Genomic DNA, 20,219 nt, shown 5'->3' on the forward strand with positions numbered 1-20,219 from the left:
GTTTAGCCAGTGGAAAGGAGGCAGCTGAGAGGTGATATGATCACCATCTTTAAGTACTTGAAGGGCTGTCTTATAGAGGATGGTGGGGAATTGTTTTCTGTGGTCGCAGAAGGTAGGACCAGAACCAATGAGTTGAAATTAAATCAAAAGAGTTTCCGGCTCAACATTAGGAAGAACTTCTTGACCATTAGAACGATTCCTCAGTGGAGCAGGCTTTTTCAGGAGGTGGTGGGCTCTCCTTCCTTGGAGGTTTTTAAACAGGCTAGATGACAATCTGACAGCAATGCGGCTCCTGTGAATTTAGGGAGAGGTATTTGTGCGTTTCTTGCATTGTGCAGGGGGTTGGACTAGATGACCCTGGAGGTCCCTTCCAATTCTATGATTCTAAATAAATGAGCAAGGTTTTTATTCCCGTGCCTGAAAATTATTCAGTGGCACAGCAGCAGCAGGCGCGATTGCCGTTTTCGTGGTCAGTTGGCAACCTCCCCAGTGCCATCACAACGAATGCTAAAGGTGCAGGCACAAGCCAGGCTTCGCTTTCTTTTGCAGACAACTAGCCAACGGACTCCGTGAATGCAAGGAGCGACCTTGCAATGGGAAATGCATTGGGCAGGCCGGGAGGCTGGAGCTGAAGCAATCAGAGCGAGCAAACTCCGGCGAAAACAAGACGACTTCCTTCCGGGAGGCGGCAGCAGGAGGTAAGCAGGCCGGAGACGGCAACTGCCCCAGACCCGGCCCTTTCCAACTCCCCGGCGTGCCGGGGTCCTGGACTACCTGCCCTTTGCAGCGCTTCCCCCCCCCTCCCCAGCCCCGGGCCGACTCCGCCAGGCGCATGTGGGGGGGGGGGGGGTCGTTCAGCAGCCCGCCTTGCGCGATTTGCATGCTATCTGCATAATAAGCTGCCAAGCCGGGCGCTCCTTGAACGTGCCCCGTCAGCGAAGGCGCCGATTAGGCTCTCGTCGTCTTGATGGGTGCAAAAATGAATAATGATGAGACACGGTCCCTCTCGGCGGGGCGCCTGCTTGGTAATGGGCGAAAGCCACGTGTCAGTGAATTCGCTCGGCCAGGCTGCTGAGGCGACAGCAGAGAACGCGGCCCGGGAAGGAGGCCTGGAGCCAGAAAAGTTCCCTTCCCCTTGCTGCAGCTGCAATTCGCCTCTTGGCTCATCGAGGACCAGAGACGATTCTATCTGGCTTTTATTACCGAGATAACCTAATTTAACCATTATAGGGTTGCCAGCCTCCAAGTGGGGCCTGGAGATCTCCCGCTTTTACGACTGATCTCCAGCTGGCAGGGAACAGCTCTCCTGGAGAAAATGGCTGCTTGGAAGGGTGGACTCTAGGGCAACGTACCAGGCTGAGGCCCCTCCCCAAACCCCACCCTTTCCCGGATCCACCCCCAAAGTCTCCAGGTATTTTCCAACACAGACCCTTTTATTCGTAGCTATTGATACCTAGAGCCTCCACATTCAGAGGCAGTGCACTTTAAAGACAAACTGGTGAGTGTGGTTGTTCATGCATCTTGATTGGTCTAGGTTGGAAACAGGATGCTGGATTGGATGAATCTTGCATCTCATTTAGCTAGTCTCGTCTTTCCCGTAGTCAGGGCTTGAAGATATTGGATTTCATGGCTTCAGTGGCTCACAATCTCCTTTATCTTCCTCTCCCACAACAGACACCCTGTGAGGTGGGTGGGGCTGAGAGGGCTCTCCCAGAAGCTGCCCTTTTAAGGACAACCTCTGCCAGAGCTATGGCTGACCCAAGGCCATCCCAGCAGCTGCAAGTGGAGGAGTGGTGAATTAAACCTGGTTCTCCCAGATCAGAGTCTGCATACTTAACCACTACACCAAACTGGCTCTTGAGAATTCCTTTCTCCATAGCTGCTACTTACAATGGCTAATCGTTTCCCTCTTCCCTGCCAGCAAGGCCTCCATGTCTTTAACACCTTTGCCCTTCAGGCAGAAATTCAGCCGGTGTGTATCTTGCGCATGCAATAGCCAGAGAAAGCTGTAATTGTTGAATTTCTGCCTTGGAGAAAGGAATACAGTTGCCATTGGCCTTTATCATCCTGGGATTTAAATAGCTGCTTGAACTGGTAGAAAAAGTAAAGCCTTTGCTGTCATTGATTTCCCCATCATGAGAAACTTCGCTTGCTTAATTGTTCTATCAATCTCTTTTAGAGGTAGAGGAGCAACACCAATAAAAGGTGGCAACCTTACCACTGTGCTTTTAATCCCTACTAAACAGAACATAAGAACATAAGAGAAGCCATGTTGGATCAGGCCAATGGCCCATCCAGTCCAACACTCTGTGTCACACAGTGGCCAAAATTTTTTTATATATATCACACACATATACATATATATACACACTGTGGCTAATAGCCACTGATAGACCTCTGCTCCATATTTTTATCTAACCCCCTCTTGAAGCTGGCTATGCTTGTAGCTGCTACCACCTCCTGTGGCAGTGAATTCCACATGTTAATCACCCTTTGGGTGAAGAAGTACCTCCTTTTATCCATTCTAACCCGACTGCTCAGCAATTTCATTGAATGCCCACGAGTTCTTGTATTGTGAGAAAGGGAGAAAAGTACTTCTTTCTCTACCTTCTCCATCCCATGCATTATCTTGTAAACCTCTATCATATCACCCCGCAGTCTACGTTTCTCCAAGCTAAAGAGCCCCAAGCGTTTTAACCTTTCTTCATAGGGAAAGTGTTCCAAGTCTTTAATCATTCTAGTTGCCCTTTTCTGCACTTGTTCCAATGCTATAATATCCTTTTTGAGGTGCGGTGACCAGAATTGCACACAGTATTCCAAATAAGACCGCACCATCAATTTATACAGGGGCATTATGATACTGGCGGATTTGTTTTCAATTCCCTTCCTAATAATTCCCAGCATGGTGTTGGCCTTTTTTATTGCAATCGCACATTGTCTTGACATTTTCAGTGAGTTATCTACCACGACCCCAAGATCTTTCTCTTGGTCAGTCTCTGCCAGTTCACACCCCATCAACTTGTATTTGTAGCTGGGATTCTTGGCCCCAATGTGCATTACTTTGCACTTGGCCACATTGAACCTCATCTGCCATGTTGACGCCCACTCACCCAGCCTCAACAGATCTCTTTGGAGTTCCTCATAATCCTCTCTGGTTCGCGCCACCCTGAACAATTTAGTGTCATCTGCAAACTTGGCCACTTCACTGCTTACTCTCAACTCCAAATCATTTATGAACAAGCTAAAGAGCATGGGACCCAGTACCGAGCCCTGCGGCACTCCACTGCTTACCGTCCTCCACTGCGAAGACTGCCCATTTATACTCACTCTCTGCTTCCTATTAATTAGCCAGTTTTTGATCCACAAGAGGACCTGTCCTTTTTCTCCATGACTCTCGAGGTTACTAAGGAGCCTTTGATGAGGAACTTTATCAAAAGCTTTCTGGAAGTCAAAGTTTGAGTCCAGTGGCACCTTTAATACCAATAAAGGTTTATTTCAAGGTATGAGCTTACATGTGCATACACACTTCTTCAGATACAATGAAGTGGAAATTACCAGTCCATACATATAGGTAGAAGGTGAACAATGAATTAGCATACAGAATAATGAAGACGTTAAACAGACTCAAGGACCAAACAGGAATAACAAGTTTAGTTTATACGGCTACCATTCGCATGGCTTTATTTGGTGAGAATGCAGATTTAAGGGCTGAACGAGGTTAGCATATGTGGTGAGATAAGAAACCTATATCCCTGTTAAGTCCTGGAAATTCCATTGGTCTTAAAGGTGCCACAGGACTCAAATTTTGTTCTGCTTCAGACCAACATGGCTACCAGACTGAATCTAAACTTAACAGGCAGCTGTTAATGCAGGGGGGAAACCAGGGAAAAACAAAGAAACCAGACTGGCAACTCAGTCTATCTTTGTTTATAAGAATTTAGGATTATGTCCAGTGAGCTCCCCCGTGGTCCATCTAGTTCAGAATCGTCTGCTCTGACTGGCAGTCACTCTCCAGGGTCTCAAATGGCAAAGGATCTTCCCTGACATCTGGGGATCTTTTAAAAGGAGATAACGGGGAGGGGGAATTGAACCTGGAATCCTTAGCCTAAAAAGCAGATGCTCTATCGCAAAGCCAAACTCCATGCCTATCAGAAAATCGGCCTTGAATTACTTTAGTGCTGTAAGTGGCAGGTGCCATCATTGTTGTCTTTCAGATACCCCAAGGACACTGCTCTTAGATGGACAGGGCAGCTAGAGGATGGATCCAGAGATCTCCCTCGTGTTCCAATGTACTTCCCCTTCGAGCATCTCCGAGTGTCAGGTCCGAGCTGAACTTTCCCCTCTGTATGACCGACACCCGTTACCTGGCGACCGGGTCCAGATCGAGACTGCTTGGGCAGCACGGCGCCAGCGGGAACCGTGGCTCTTTGACGGGGCCAAGTTCCGCCTCCACTCAATCAAGCAGGAGGGAGGCATCTTAGTCTTCCGTCTGGGCATCACTTGCTACAAGGACTTTGCGGGCACCAACCTGGCCAGCCGAGTGGAGCAGCTGCGTCAGCAAGGGCACAAGGATTTCGGCAACAGCCAGGCCTACCTCGCCGACCCCCTGGGGGTGGGTGCCATGCTGCATACGGCGGATGACAAGTTTGTCTTCTTGCGGCGCAGTCTGTGTGTCGGAGAGGCGCCGGGGAAGATAGACATTCCTGGGGGTCATCCTGAACCACAGGTTGGTATTGTCCAGTGGATTGTCCAATGCAGGGGTGGAATTTTAGCAGGAGCTCCTTTGCATATTAGGCCACGCACCCCAGATGTAGCCATTCCTCCAAGAGCTTACAAGGTTCTTTTTTGCAAGCTCTTGGAGGATTGGCTACATCAGGGGTGTGTAGCCTAATATGCAAAGGAGCTCCTGCTAGAATTCCACCCCTGGTCCAATGGTGGGGGAAAAGAATGGGGCAAATTCCTGTCATTGTCTGAAGTAACACAGGGAAAGGAATTTAAAATGTTGTGGGGCCTGTGGCAGAAAAATCAAAGACCAGCCTCCTACACATGATCACACATGAAGCTGCCTTATACCAAATCAGACCCTTGGTCCGTCAAAGTCAGTATTGTCTACTCGGATTGGCAGCAGCTCTCTAGGGTCTCAGATGGGTTTTTCCCATTAGCAGCTATCTCCATAACTAGAGATGCCAGGGATTGAACCTGGGACCTTCTGCGTGCCAAGCAGATGCTCTTCCACTGAGCCACAGCCACCTCCCCTCTTCTCTGGTTAACCTGGAACATCTACTGGGAGTTCTCCTACACATGCCTCGTTGAAATCATGTGAGTTGTGTGTCGGATCTGGCCATCTACTCTGCTGCCTCTCATGGCACCCAAAATGGAATGGGCACAAGTTTGGACTGCAGAAAATGGAACTGAATCTCTCCATCCCGGGGCTCACTGCTTTTCAGGTCATGACAGGAGAAACCGCCTCAGAGGGACCCATCTGCCATCAGGACCTCCCTGGAGAGCTAGTGGTGAAAGAGCTGTTTTCCTCCGTGTTACGGGAAATTCAGGATGAGGTGAGGGGCCCAGAGAATGGGGCTGGGCTGGTTTCTGGGTTTTCCTCCCTGGCTGCTCTCTGACCCAGCTTTTCCTTTCTAGGTTAACCTCCCTCCGCCCACCCTGAGCTGCCCCGTATTACTTGGAATAGCTCGGAATGAGACCAGTGGAGGCCGGGCCAGTGCAGAATTCTATGTCAGGTAGCGTGTAATTTTCATGGCTGCAGGGCTCAATCAGTAAGGCTGATGGATTTTTGAAAAGTGCCCAGAATTAATTGAGCAGCAAGTTTATTTCTTAATTTTTACAGGGAAATTGTGAACTGTTCAGAATGAGTACTGTAAAAGAGCTAATTTGGTGTAGTGGTTAAGAGCAGTGGACTCTAATCTGGAGAACTGGGTTTGATTCCCCACTTTTCCACATGCAGCTAGCTGGGTAACCTTGGATCAGTCACAGTTCTCTCAGAGCTCTCTCAGCCCCACCAACCTCATGGGGTGTCTCTTGTGGGGAGAAGAAGGGAAGGAGATTGTAAAACGCTCTGAGGCTGCGAGTTAAGGGTGGGGTATAAATCCAATCTCTTCTTCTAAAAGGTGTGGGGATTTTCTATGAAGAGGCATTCCCCTCTTCTAGAGGGTGCTTGCCGCAGTATGTATGGGCATTATGTGACGAGGCATTCTTCCATTTTCCTCACACGGCACAGGAATGCCTCTTGTAAGATGCCGAATGCTACAACATGTGCACGCATCATCTCCAATTCCTTTTACTCTGGCAAGAAACTTAATCCTGGCTAACTGTACAGAGAGTTATTTTAAAGGATTACTATGTCAATGAAATGCTTTGAGGACTAAGAGGAAAAATTTCTTAAATAATATTACCTATTTGTCAAACGCTGGACCTCAAGCCATCTGATAGGCTCTTTTTCCTCAAATGACTGAAATGGAGCTTGTTCGTGTCACTGGCCAAAAGTCACAGCTGACTTATGGTGACCCTGTGGTTTTCCAAGGCGAGACTTTCAGAGGTGGTTTAGCATAGAGCCACAGAGTTGGAAGGAGCCATATAGGCCATCCAGTCCAACCCCCTACTCAGTGCAGGATCAGCCTAGACATCCCCAACAAGTGTTTGTCCAGCTGCTGCTTAAAGACTGCCAGTGAGGGGGAGCTCACCACCTCCCTCCTCAGCTGATTCCACTGCTGAACAACTGCTACTGTAAAAAAGTTTCTCCTAATATCCATCTGGTACTTTCCCGTCCTTAATTTAAACCCATTATTGCAAGTCCTCTCCTCTGCTGCTAACAGGAACAGCTCCCTGCCTTCCTCTAAATGACAGCCCCTCAAATATTTAAAGAGAAAAATCCATTTGTTGCCTCTGTTTCATGACCCTGGTCAGGGCCGGCCTGTGGGTCCCTGGTGCCCTAGGCAGGTGCCCCCCCCTGCTGCCCCCCCATGGCGCAGCACCCACCCGCCTCCTTCCTCCCTCCCCCCTTCCCTTCCCATTTGCTGCATGCATCCCTCCCCCCCCCGCCACTGCCGCTGCTAGCCCCCTCCGGCCTGCCCCCGCCCCCTCTGGCTGGTCGCTAGCCCCCGCACCCTCTGGCTGGCTGCCAAGCTCTGCTCACTCTCCCTGCCTCCTATGCCGCTTGCAAAACTAAGGTCTGTTGGCTACTCACAGCCTGGGCCTGCGTGTTTTGACTCAACAAAATGCGCAGGCGCAGGCTGCAAGGAGCCAGCAGGCCTTAGTTTGGCGAGTGGTGCAGGAGGGAGCGAGAGCAAGTAGAGCTTGGCGACTGGCCGAAGGGCGTGGATGGCGGCGGTGGGCCGGAGGAGGATAGTAGCTGCGGCAGCGGCAATGTGGGGGGTGGGAAGGAAGGCAAACTAAGTGCTTGCCTGGGGCGCCAGGGGGAGCCCCAATTTGCTGCCCCCTGCCTCCCGGCGTCCTAGGCAACCGCCTAGTTTGCCTAGCAGCAGGGCCAGCCCTGACCCTGGTATTCCTTGGAGGTTGCCCTGCTTAGCTTCCGAGGTCTGATGGGATCAGGCTAGCCTGAGCCATCCCTGTCAAGGTTAGGCCAGGCTAGAAGGCCCTATAAACCCTCTTTTTTTCCTCTAGGGTTTCCCAAGCCCTGATTGGCTCCCAGTCGAGTCATGTGATAGGTTGAAATCTCTTGCTGTTGGCCAACTGCAGTGCTGCCTACTTCAAAGTGAAGCTTGGGATCTCTGCCATCTTGAGGCTCCTTCCCCAAACTTCCAGGAATTTCTGAACCCAGAGTTGGCAACCCCATGTAATCAGGCCCTACCAGCCTCTGTGGCTGCCATGCAAGGCCTCCTCCTCAACCAGTGTTTTCATGGCCCATCTTTCCTCCAGAACCAAACCACTAGAGATTCAGGTTCTTGCTGTCAGCCCTCAGAGTGTATTCACTTCCTCTCACAGGGCCTTTATTTCTTCTTTTCAGGTGCAGCCTCACTTCTGAGGAAGTGCAGCATCACTATGCCATTGGGGGCCCTGAAGCCCTGGAGTCCACTAGTGTCCTATTTGTCACCAGAGAAGTAAGTTGCAGTCCAGAGGCCAAGTATGTTTGGCCAAGCTGGGTATACTTAGGGCTTCCCTCAAGAATATGTGCCAAGCCTGACAGAATCAGAGGCTTTATAGACTTGAGTGAAAGCCTATTGGCCTGCTGGTGTCACCTGACAACTGCTGTAATATTGTTTTATTTATAGTACAGCAGAGTTATACACAGGAAGTGTATAATAATATAAAATATGTAACCAAGTTGATACAATGGGTATGCAGACCAATTGGACAAGCCCCCTAAATACGAATATCTAGATTTTCAGTCCATTTAGTTGCAGCTGGGGAGAGCTCCATCACATCTTCCTGGAAAGTACAATGCTCATATTCCTACGACTGTTGGAAAATGGTTTGGCAGGCTGCACCAGAATCACACCAGGATTCTGGGATTTTGCCCCATTTAAATAACATCTGCAAAACTGCCAAAACCTGTTCATATTTTATTAGCCATCTTCCATACTTTACATGGCAAGTCAGATCCTGAGGGAGTTTAGTTGGTGTTTATCAAGGTATAGATACCAGAACGTTGTTTTGCTCTTACTGCTGTAACCGAAGCTGCAGTACCACTTTCTGACTGGCAGTACTGGTGGCACCAAAGTGCTTTAGAGAGTGTACGCTAGTGGCTCTCCTAGCAAGTTGTCAGAAGAATGCAGTAACAGCCTGGCCTAAGGATTTTTACTTAGAAGTAAGTCTCTGAATTTGGTGGGACTTCCCACTTTAAACAGGCATAAGGACTGCTGATAGATTTGGTTGCTGGAGCCCACAATTCAAGACCTTTCCCTGCCATTTAAAAACAGTAGCGTAAATTCTTTGCACCCAGATGTGGGATATCTTTTAGCCATGCAATGCAGAACTGGTCCATGGATGGGATGTAGCTTTCAAATTTTGGACCAGAGGTAAATGGAATTAATAGAAACTCATAGAGTTGGAAGAGACCTCCAGGGTCATCTAGTCCAACCCCCTGCACAATACATGAAATTCACATACACGCCCAGGGACCCCAGTAATGTTTTGTGACAGAAGGCATCACTGATAATGGAGCATCCACTTTGCTTGAAATAACTTCCATGCGTTGCAAGGGTTTTTTCTCTTAGGCAGCAGTTGTGAGCCTGCATTTTTCCATGGACATCCTGCTATATTAAATGGGATACTTGTGAATAGATTTGGTCATGATCAGCCTGTAAACTGTTGCCACAGTGAAGACATTATGCCACCTTATAATACTGAATCAGTCCCTTGGTCCATCAAGGTCAGTATTGTCTACTTAGACTGGCAACATCTCTGCAGGGTCTTATGTAGAGATCTTTCACACAACCTACCCGATTTAAAAAAATTTTTTACTGGAGATGCTGGGGATTGAACCTGGCACGTTGCACAAGAAGAGATGCTCTAGCACTGAGCCGCAGTCTCTTCCCTAATGAAACCCTCTCTCAGGGTTGGCACTTCAGCCTCCACCCTAATTCTGTGATTCTATTATTCTGTATCCCTCATTGTTTAGTGAGCCTACAGGAACTCTGTTCTTTTACAAGTTCGATTTTTTGTTGAAGATTAATAAATATGCAGCAGCAAGTCAGTAAAAAGAAAATAAACTTATACATAATCATGTGCATTACAAACAAACAACTTGGTCTGTAGTTTCTAAAAAGAAAACTTAAACAAATATAGCGTCTTAATAAATAGTGTTCATGATTTCCAACATATTGCTATATTCTTCTTTAGATGCTAAATATTCTATAACTGGAAACCAGACTGTCACAAATTTAGAATCAAATAGAGCTCCTTCCTGTTGGGTAAGAGAATCTTAGATTTTTGTCCTACAGGAACTCTGTTGATCTCCATCCAGTTCAACACACCTTTTTCATTTAATTCAAAGTGTGTTAGAGCTTACTGAACCACATTAGTGCATTGGAGTGCATTGGACTGGAGTTTCTGTACATGAAAAATTCTTTCATGCAATCCAGATGCAAGTAAAAAAAAGAACAGCTAAAAAGTAGCCCTTTAAAAGGATGGGATCATTCTGCTGGAGATATCTGCAGTGTGCAGAAAGAGAGGTGGCTACGAACACCCTAACATCATACTTTAGGTAGCTTCCTTTCTGTGCTGCCTGACAACTGAAATCTCTACTGGCAAGGTCTTGTGGCATTCCTTGAAAGTTTCCCTCCTGCATGTGAGTTCCTTCCTGTCTTTGTGCAGAACGTCCTGACGATGGAACAGAGCGGGGACCTGTGGAAAGAGCTGTGCCCTTCGGCTAAAGGGGCCGTAAAACTCTATACAGGGGTGATGGGCCAGGGCCGGTGACGTGACCACCGCTATGAAATGGCAGGAGGAAGCCAGCGACTCAGGGACTGTTTGGGACTTCCTTGCGTTTTTCTGAACAAAAATGCCACCTGTTTAGTTGGCACACCTGGAATATTACTCCAGGGTTATACAATAAGTGGGCTTCCCTGCCACTGCTCTGAAATGAAACCGGCTGACCTCTTCCTTGGGCTGTGCCCGACCTGCTGCTAACCGTGCCTGTTTGTCAGTCACTTCTCAATAAAGGCTTGAAAAAAACTTCTTCCAGCTAGTGTGATGTCGTACATTGGTTTTGTGCCTCTTGCTTATCCCGTGACTGCTGATCAGCTGGCACCAGTGACTTTTCCCTTGAGATCTGTGTTATATACAGGGTTTTTTTGTAGCAGGAACTCCTTTGCATATTAGGCCACACCTCCGTGATGTAGCCAATCCTCCCGGAGCTTATAGTAGGCCCTGTACTAAGAGCCCTATAAGCTCTTGGAGGATCGGCTACATCAGGGGGGTGTAGCCTAATATGCAGGACTTTTTTGTAGCAAGAACTGCTTTGCATATTAGGAAACACACCCCTGATGTAGCTCTTATTACAGGGCCCGCTGTAAACTCTTGGAGGATTGGCTACATCAGGGGTGTATGGCCTAATATGCAAAGCAGTTCCTGCTACAAAAAAAGCCTGGGTGTGGGTTATATAATGGTACCGCCCGTATTTTGCATAATTTATGCACCTTTTAATAGTAGGGAGGGGACAGAAACTTTTGCAACCCTTTCCCCTCCCTTATCTCCTTTAGAAGCATCCACAGCTACAGGGGCATTATTAGGTTTTTTTAATTTAAACCCCACCTTTCTCCCTGGTGGAGACCCAACATAGCTTTCATCATTCTCCTCTTCTCCGTTTTTATCCTGACAACTCCCCTGTGAGGTAGGTTAGGCTAGAGAGATCATGATTGGCCTAAGGTTACCCAGCAAGTTTCCATGAAATAGCGGGGATTCAAACCTGGGTCTTCCAGATCCTAGTCCAGCACTTTAACCACTACATGACACTGGTTCTCCACTTCCATGCTTTTAAGTATATCTTCACAATCATAAGGACTAGAAACCTGTCTTTAAGCTGAATCTGAGATTCTTAGGAAGGCACATTCTGTGTCCAATGCTATTTCTGTGCTTGTCTGCAACAGTAGTGTACTGCAACCTTGGCTGTGTCTTTCTCTAGTTTACTTGTAAGCAATTCTTACACCCAGGACTGGCCCTCGACCAGGGGTGTCAAACATGCAGTTCAGGGGCCGAATTAGGCCCCTGTAGGGCTCCTATCAGGCCCCTGAACAACTGGCTGTCCTCTGCTTCTTTCTTCCTCTCTCTTGCTTCCTTCTGCATAACAGCTTAAGAGCATAAGAGAGCAAAGCCTCTCTTCCTTCTGTTGACTGAGGCTCCCCCACAGTCCCTGGGGAAGGAAGGAAAGAGCCAGAGGTTCCTTTGCCCAGGTCCCTGGATCCCATGGAAGAAATACAAAGAAAGCCCCATTTAAGACCAGCAAGTGCTAATGTTTTAAGCATGATTTAATTTTTAAAAAAATATGCACTTGTGTTCCTTGTAAAATTTATCTCTCTGCTGCCTAATCTTAAATAGGTACACACACGTCCCGGCCCAACATGTCTCGGCCCCTCAGGGTCTCATTTATGTCAGATCCGGCCCTCATAACAAAAGAGTTTGACACCCCTGCCCTAGACGATCTGCTGCCCTAAGCAGCAGCACTTTGGCTCCGCCCCTGAGCCTGGCAGAGAGCTGGGCAGCTTCACCCAGAGGCCGGGGAAAGGAGGAGAAAAGCTGAAGTTGCATGCTGAAGTTCTCTTCCAAGAAATAAATGGGTGGCTTCAGGTAAAGCCTTAGTCTCTTCCCCATGGTTTTTTTAAAAGTTATTTTTATTTTATTTAGTAGGTTTATATTCCGCCCTTTCCCCTAAACGGGCTCAGGGCGGATCACCGAACAATAAAAACCTACAATCTAAAATTAAAAACACAGTAAAATTAGCAAACCAAAGAACCACAGAACAAAATAAGGTGCATCCTTATTTTGCAAAATCCAAGTGAGCAGCCGTGTTGGTCTGAAGCAGTAGAACAAAGTAGGAGCCAAGTAGCACCTTCAAGACCAACAAAGTTTTGTTCAGAACGTAAGCTTTCGTGTGCTCCAAGCATACTTCATCAGACGAGGAATCAGGTACAGTGGGCAGAGCTACATACAGCTGGTAGGCAGTGGTTTTACTATTCTGTCATTGGATCTTAAATTTGTACCATTTGGTATTCTAAACCACTGTCTACCAGCTATGTGTAGCTCTGCCCACTGTACCTGATTCTTCCTCTGATGAAGTGTGCTTGGAGCACACGAAAGCTTACGTTTTCCAAAAAGGTGTTAGTTCTGGATGCTAGCCAGTGCCTTTATCCCGCAGTGGTGGAGGCTTTCTCAGAGTTGGGCAAACGAGGGGTGGGCCGAGGTGGCGTGAGAGAGGGCTGCATTACGAGGAAAGGGCTGATCCCTCTCCTTGAGCCGCCATTATCTGGATTATTGGCAACTCGGAGGTAGTTAATGAGCCAGGATCCGGATCCCCGCAATCCGAGGAGCCTGTCACCCGCCTCCTGAGCAGATTAGTGTCTGAGCTGTGACCCGAGGGGCTCAGCTGCTCCATTTACACAACTACCTCTGGCTTACAAGTGACATTCTCTCCCCCACCCCCTTCCATTAAAAAAACAAAACAGCTAGGCGGTTTCAATCCACCAGACATGGTCAACTGTCCAGAAAAAGGAGGCCTGACCTGCTGCTGTGCCTTTCACAGCGCTTTGGTCTGCAGAAAGAGGGCAAACCGGATTTCACAGCTGGGGTGGTCTCAGCCAATGGTCATTGGGGGGGGGGGGCATGCTTGGGAGGGTCCAGGGTTGCCAATTCAAGAAATATCTGGGGACTTTGGGGGTGGAGCCAAGAGACTCTGGGGATGGAGCCAGGAGTAAGGTTGTGACAAGCATGACTGAACTCCAAAGGGAGTTCTGGCCATCACATTTAAAAGGACCACACACCTTTTAAACGTCTTCCCTTCATTGGAAATAAAGATAGGGGCACCTCCTTTTGGAGCTCATAGAATTGGACACCCTGGTCCAATCTTTTTCAAACTTGGAGGGTGTTTTGAGGAGAGGCACCAGATGCTATGCTGCAAATTTGATGTCTCTACCTCAAACAGCAGGCTCTCCAGAGCACCAGATACACACACAGATCAGTTATCCATTATACCCTATGGGAATCGGTCTCCATAGGGAATAATGGAGTTCCCAGCAGACATTTCCCTCCCCCTCCCCACTTCCTGATTACCTTGAAGTGAGGAGGGCCTCCAAACTGGGAGATCTCCTGCCCCCACCTGGGGATTGGCAACCCTGGGAGGGTCCAACTACTCGTGGCCCTTGATGGAGGCAGAAAAAGAAGAACGTCAGGCTTCTGCTGCTGTCATTTACATTCACCCCATCTGGAGCTTGGGGTGCCCACTCACAGCAAGGAAACTGGGCAAGGGTTTTTCCTTTAATTTGCCCTGTCAGAGGGTTGGCACTGATTCTTGGCCCGTTCCTGGACTCGCACCCAGGACCCCAAAGCCACTAAGACCACCTCTGTTCACAGCAAGGAGGCCCTGCGGATCACACTGAAGTTCCCTGCTGGAGGAGGTTGCAGTGGCTATGAGCACAGATAGTTAAAAGGAGGTTCAATGGATTGCATTGGATAAACATCTGGAGCAGAGGTCCATCAGTGGCTATTAGCCAGAGGGTATTGTTGGACCTCTCTGTCTGGGGCAGTGATGCTCTGTATTCTTGGTGCTTGTGGGGGGGGGGCAACAGTGTGAGGGCTTCTAGTGTCCTGGCCCCACTGATGTACCTCCTGATGGCACCTGGTTTTCTGGCCACTGTGTGACAGAGTGTTGGACTAGATGGCCCATTGGCCTGATCCAATATGACTTCTCTTCTGTTCTTATTCATGGAGGATAGGTCCGTCAGTGGCTACTCACCATGGTAACTAAAGAGAACCTCCCTATACAGAAGCAGTAAATCTCTGAACTTCAACACTAGGAGATGTGGTGGGACAGACCTGCTCCAGCCTGCAGACCCTGTTTCACCCCACCCTTCAAGCTTTTCTCAACACCTGGAGAGGCTTTTCTCTCCAGTAAGCCACTACCACCACCTGATCTCTGTAGGAACTGCCCGCTGGGAGGGTCAGGACCAATACTCCCTCTAAGCTGTGGAGTCTTGTGAGCAAAAACTCTGCTCCGTAAGCTACTGGCATTAAAGTTGTGAGCTACGGCATAAATTAGTTTTGCTCTGGGGCCATTTTTCCTGAGCTAGGACAAAAATGTGTGAGGCGAAAAACCTGTGAGCTAGCTCACGCTAACTCAGCTTAGAGGGGACACTGGTCAGGACTCCCAGCTCCCTTTTCACATTCTGAGGCCTTGCCTCTGTGGCTCCCGCTGCCCAGTGCCTGGTTATCACGCCCAGTTTACTGCCTTTTGCACCTCTGGAGGAATAGCCACTTGCCAACCTTCTGGCGCTCCTTTTTAAAATAGCATGTCCAAGACAGGGGAGGTCTAAATGGTACAGAGAACCGCTACCAGGATCAAAGGGTATAAAAATATTTATTGAAAAGAAAATATTCACAAGCAGGGCTTTTTGGGGGGTAGAAAATGCCCAGCAGGAACTCATTTGAATATTAGGCCACATCCCCTGGCACCACCATTTTTTTGCACAGGGCTTTTTTGTAGAAATACCCCAGCAGGAACTCATTTACATATTAGGCCACACATCCCTGACACCAAGCCAGCTGGAACTGTGTTCCTGCTCAAAAAGAGTTCTGTTCACAAGCATACTTTTAGCTCAGCACTGAACTAAGCAAGGGATTCAAAAGAAAAGGGTAAAATATAATTCCTCTGTCCCTCTCTCTGTACATGCCCTATCAGATGTTAAAATATAGGACAGGCCTATTTTAGCTTAGGATGTTCCAAATTCCTATAGAGTTTTCATTGCCTTGCAGCTTCCTTCATTTACATTTCCAGACTCCTCTGTTCCAGGCAACCCAGATTGCAATGGCCACGTCCTCCAAACCTCAGTTAAGAGTTCTGTCTGCTCTGATGGACTCAGCACAAAAGAGACCTTCCTCCTCACACACAGGAGTTTTATCATCTCTCTTTTTCCCCTCCCTCTGACCAGGTCAGGCTGGGTCAAAGAAGCTTTTTTTCCCAAGTGTCCAGAAGCTTCTTCCTGAAGTCCTTCTCTAGTACTTAATACCTCAGAATCACTGTTCCCTGCTTGAAGGATGGGGGGAGAGAGACTGGACTATCCAATTGTCTCTAACTGGACCTATTAGCATTTCTAAAGAGGTAGCTGAGATAAGGCTGGAAAGCCATTGCCAAAGTCCCTCCAACACACTAACTTCTCTGAATTCAAGAATAGGAGTCTGAGGACTGTGACACACAGTTGCCAATTTCTGAACCGGCCCTGCAGCTCACCTACATATGGACATCTGAAGTTGCCTTGTACTGACTCAGACCCTGGGTCCATCAAGGTCAGTATTGTCTACTCAGACTGGCAGCGGCTCTCCAGGGTCTCAGGCAGACATGCCTTTCACATCACCAGGTCTTTTTTTTTTGTAGCAGGAAATATTTTGCATATTAGGCCACACACCCCTGATGTAGCCAATCCTCCAAGAGCTTACAGGGCTATTCTTACAGGGGCAACTGTAAGCTCCAGGAGGATTGGCTACATCAGGGGTGTGTGGTCTAATATGCAAAGGAGTTCCTGCTACAAAAAAGCCCTGCACATCTCCTAATACAAGTCCTTTTAACTGTTTACATCAGGGGTGTCAAACATGTAATACAGGGGCCAAAATCAGGCCCCCGGAGGGCTCCTATCAGGCCCCCGAGCAACTGGCTGTCATCTGCTTTCTTCTCTCTCTCTTGCTTCCTTCTGCATCACAGCTTGCTTTGCCAGGCTTGCTCAATTGCACAGGTTTTGCTACTGAGCAAAACCTCAATTTTCTCCATTGGCTGGGGCTCCTCCCTTGGGGAGGAAGGGTGGGGGAGGCAGAGCTTATTTTTCCAGGCTCTCTCAATCACACAGCAGAGCTACTGAGCCAAGCCTCTCTTCCTTTTATTGACTAAAGCTCTGCCCCCCCCCCATTTTCCTAGGGAAGGAAGGAAAGAGCCAGAGCTTCCTTTGTCCAGTTCCCTGGATCCCATGGGAGAAATACAAAGAAAGCACCTTTAAGACTGAGTGCTAACGTTTTAAGTATTTAAATATATATATATTTAATTGTCTTTGCTACCTAATCTTAAATAGGTACACACGCGGCCCAGCCCAACATGGCTCGGCCCAACAAGGTCTCATTTATGTTAGATCTGGCCATCATAACAAATGAATTTGACACCCCTGGTTTACATACTACCTGGACTGTAACTGTGGGTGCCAGGGATTGCACCTGGTTCCTTCTGCATGCTAAGCAGATGCTCTGCCACTGAGCCATGCCCCCTTTGATGCTGACTCTTTTTCAGAAATTATTTATATGACCCCATATGGCAGGAAGGGGAGGATCAAATCACACTAGAGAGATCCCATGCCAGGAAAATCACCAAGGGCTGATTTCTATACCTCAAATGACTGCTATAGAAAAAGGAACAGCGCAAGAGATTGCTTTGCTGACAACCCCTCCTCCCCACGATGGTGCATTTCCCCTGTACACATCATTTTAAAAGAACAATTATCAATAATACAAGGTCAGTATTAGTAAAGCCTCATGGATGGTTTGAAAGGGGGACTAGACCAAGCCTGAACTTCCTTTAGAACTTGAAATGACCAGGGGTGACCAAACTTGCTTAACATAAGAGCCACATGGAAGAAACATCAGATGTTTGAAAGCCGCAAGACAAGGAAGGAAGGAAGGAAGGAAGGAAGGAAGGAAGGAAGGAAGGAAGGAAGGAAGGAAAGAAGGAAGGAAGGAAGGAAGGAAGGAAGGAAGGAAGGAAGGAAGGAAGGAAGGAAGGAAGGAAGGAAGGAAGGAAGGAAGGAAGGAAGGAAGGAAGGAAGGAAGGAAGGAAGGAAGGAAGGAAGGGAAAAGCAAAAAGATGGAGGGGAGAAAGGAGGGAGGGAAAGCAACTTTAAATGCATTCTCCAAGTCACTAGCTGGTTTGACTTGGAGAAGTGATTTAAAGAGACCAATGTCTTCGCCAAGTTGGCTGATGTGAGCCACACAATATGTGTGAAAGAGCCACAGTTTGGCCATCTCTGCACTAAACAAAGACCATTGCACAGTACAATTTGTACTTTGGTCACATTACGAGAAGACAAGAGTCACTGGGTAAGACGACAATGGTGAGGAAAGTTTAAGGCAGCTGGAAAAGAGGAAGACTCAGCAGGAGATGGATGGGCTCCATCTAGGAAGCCATGGCCTTCAGACCGCAAGACCTGAGCAAGGCTGTTAAGGACAGGATGTTTTGGAGACCATTAATTCATAGGGCTTCCATAATTTGGAAGTGACTTGATGGCACTTAACACAGAGACCATGTCATGGACTGTAGGTCTGTGAAGGTTAGGGTTGCCAGGTCTGAGTTGGAAAATCCCTGGAGGCTTTGGGGGTGGATCTGAAAGAGAGAGGAGTTTGGGAAGGGGAGGGGCCTCAGCATGGTACAGTGCCACAGAGTCCACCCTTCAAAGCAGCCATTTAAAGGTTTGGAACACTTTCCCTATGAAGAAACGTTAAAATAATAATAATAATAATAATAATAATAATAATAATAATAATAATAATAATAATAATAATAATAATAATAATAATAATAATAATAATAATAATAAATTTATTTTTATATCCCGCCCTCCCCCGCCGGAGGCTTGGGGCTCTTTAGCTTGGAGAAACGTTGACTGCGGGGTGACATGATAGAGGTTTACAAGATTATGCATGGGATGGAGAAGGTAGAGAAAGAAGTACTTTTCTCCCTTTCTCACAATACAAGAACTCGTGGGCATTCAATGAAATTGCTGAGCAGTCGGGTTAGAACGGATAAAAGGAGGTACTTCTTCACCCAAAGGGTGATTAACATGTGGAATTCACGGCCACAGGAGGTGGTGGCAGCTACAAGCATAGCCAGCTTCAAGAGAGGGTTAGTTAAAAATATGGAGCAGAGGAATCCAACATGGCTTCTCTTATGTTCTCCAAGGGAGTTGATCTCTGCCAGCTGGAGATCAGTTGTAAAAACAGATCTCCAGGCCCCACCTGGAGGCTGGCAACCCTAGAGGGCAAGATGCCTAAATGGAACCTCCAGTCAGAAGCAGTGTACCTTTGTGTAACAGCGGCTGTAGGATCAACAACACATTGTCTCCCCGGCGGCTTGAAGGCTCTGGATGGGGGAGCATTTGTGAAGACCCATTGGTTGGGCTAGCCCTGACCTTTGGTCTGATCCAATGGGAATATCCCGACCTTCTTAATATCTGCGTATTTTAAGTAGTTCCCTGCCCCCAAGGAGATAACAATCTACATTTCAACAGACATCAGGGGAAGGGCAGAGAAAGAAGCGCCGAAGGTTATTTATTCTCCCCACGGTCATTAATAGGCGCTGTCTGGCATTTACGTTTCCAGACTCCTCCGCTCCTGAAATTGCTACAATTTCCCCGTCCCAACTGCCAGCGTAGCCCATCGCCTGCTCCTTGGTATTTAAGGCTGCATCCCCCACCAGCTCCCCCGCCTCGTCGCGACTCTCTTCGCTCTTGAAATGACCTTCCCAAGTCTGGGCTCAGGAAGCTCTTGACGCAAACCCAACCTGACTTTGGAAAGTGCCAAAATAAGGCAGACAGCGCCACTTAGTGGGAGCGTGCGGCGCAGCCCCTCCAGCGGAAAGACTAACTAGCTCGCCCGGATTTTGAATTTTTTACTTCGTGTTAACGCTGTCAATCAGTAATTTGAGATCTGCCGTTTTGTCAAAGCAAGATGGGTAAGCGTTGCCGCCAAACATTAACTCCTGGTCGGAGGGGGGCCTTAGTTAAGAACATAAGCATATAAGAGAAGCCATGTTGGATCAGGCCAATGGCCCATCCAGTCCAACACTCTGTATCACACAGTGGCAGGACCGGATCTACATGGTTTTTTTTGGGGGGGGGGGCAAAATTAAAAATGACGCCCCCTTATGGGCCATTCTGTCTTATGGCCCCATAGAATACAATGGATTCCATACCCAATTTGGCGCCGCCCCCCCCCCTCTGTCAGCGCCCAGGGCAAGCACCCTCCTTTGCCCTCCCCCCCTGATCCAGCCCTGCACAGTGGCAAAAAAAACAGGCGCCATCAGGAGGTCCATCAGACACTAGAAGCCTTCACACTGTGGTCCCCCCTCAAGCATCACTGCCCCAGAGCATCACTGCCCCAGACAGAGAGTTCCAACAATATCCTGTGGCTAATAGCCACTGATGGACCTCTGCTCCAGATATTTATCTGATCTTCTCTTGAATCTGTCTATGCTTGCAGCTGCCACCACCTCTTGGCGGTTAGCAGTTCGTCAGCAGGGGAGACTCAGGGTATATCTTTTTGTATCAAATACATATGTTCACATGGTTCTAAACAGGGGTGGCCAAACTGTGGCTCAGGAGCCACATGTGGCTCTTTTGCACATATTGTGTGGCTCTCAAAGCCCCCATTGGCCCATCGGCTGGCTTGGGGAATGCATTTAAAGTTAAAGTTGCTTTTTTTCCCACTTCTCCCCCCCCCCATCGATTTGCTTTCCTTCCTTGTGGCTCTCAAACGTCTGACATTCATCTCTTGCAGCTCTCAAA

At 48.1% G+C, this 20,219-nt stretch overlaps 2 protein-coding genes across 3 annotated transcripts in view; one reads left to right on the forward strand and one right to left on the reverse strand.

Moving 5' to 3' along the window:
* Positions 1-20,219, reverse strand: part of FKBP2 (FKBP prolyl isomerase 2) — a 325,209-nt gene that overhangs the window by 222,079 nt on the left and 82,911 nt on the right. The window lies entirely within an intron of this gene.
* Positions 631-10,659, forward strand: NUDT22 (nudix hydrolase 22). 2 transcript variants are annotated; one of them, XM_060254548.1, is made up of 6 exons: positions 631-698; positions 4,215-4,726; positions 5,448-5,558; positions 5,641-5,738; positions 7,982-8,075; positions 10,291-10,659. In XM_060254548.1, the coding sequence occupies exons 2-6, from the start codon at positions 4,259-4,261 to the stop codon at positions 10,393-10,395; spliced, it is 876 nt and encodes a 291-aa protein (XP_060110531.1). In that variant the 5' UTR covers positions 631-698; positions 4,215-4,258; the 3' UTR covers positions 10,396-10,659. The 2 variants fall into 2 exon arrangements, with proteins under 2 accessions (XP_060110531.1, XP_060110530.1); XM_060254547.1 differs by lacking the exon at positions 631-698 and adding an exon at positions 1,953-1,972 and having other exon boundaries at positions 10,291-10,651.

Source organism: Heteronotia binoei, chromosome 1, assembly GCF_032191835.1.
Source record: "Heteronotia binoei isolate CCM8104 ecotype False Entrance Well chromosome 1, APGP_CSIRO_Hbin_v1, whole genome shotgun sequence".
NCBI classification, from domain to species: Eukaryota; Metazoa; Chordata; class Lepidosauria; order Squamata; family Gekkonidae; genus Heteronotia; species Heteronotia binoei.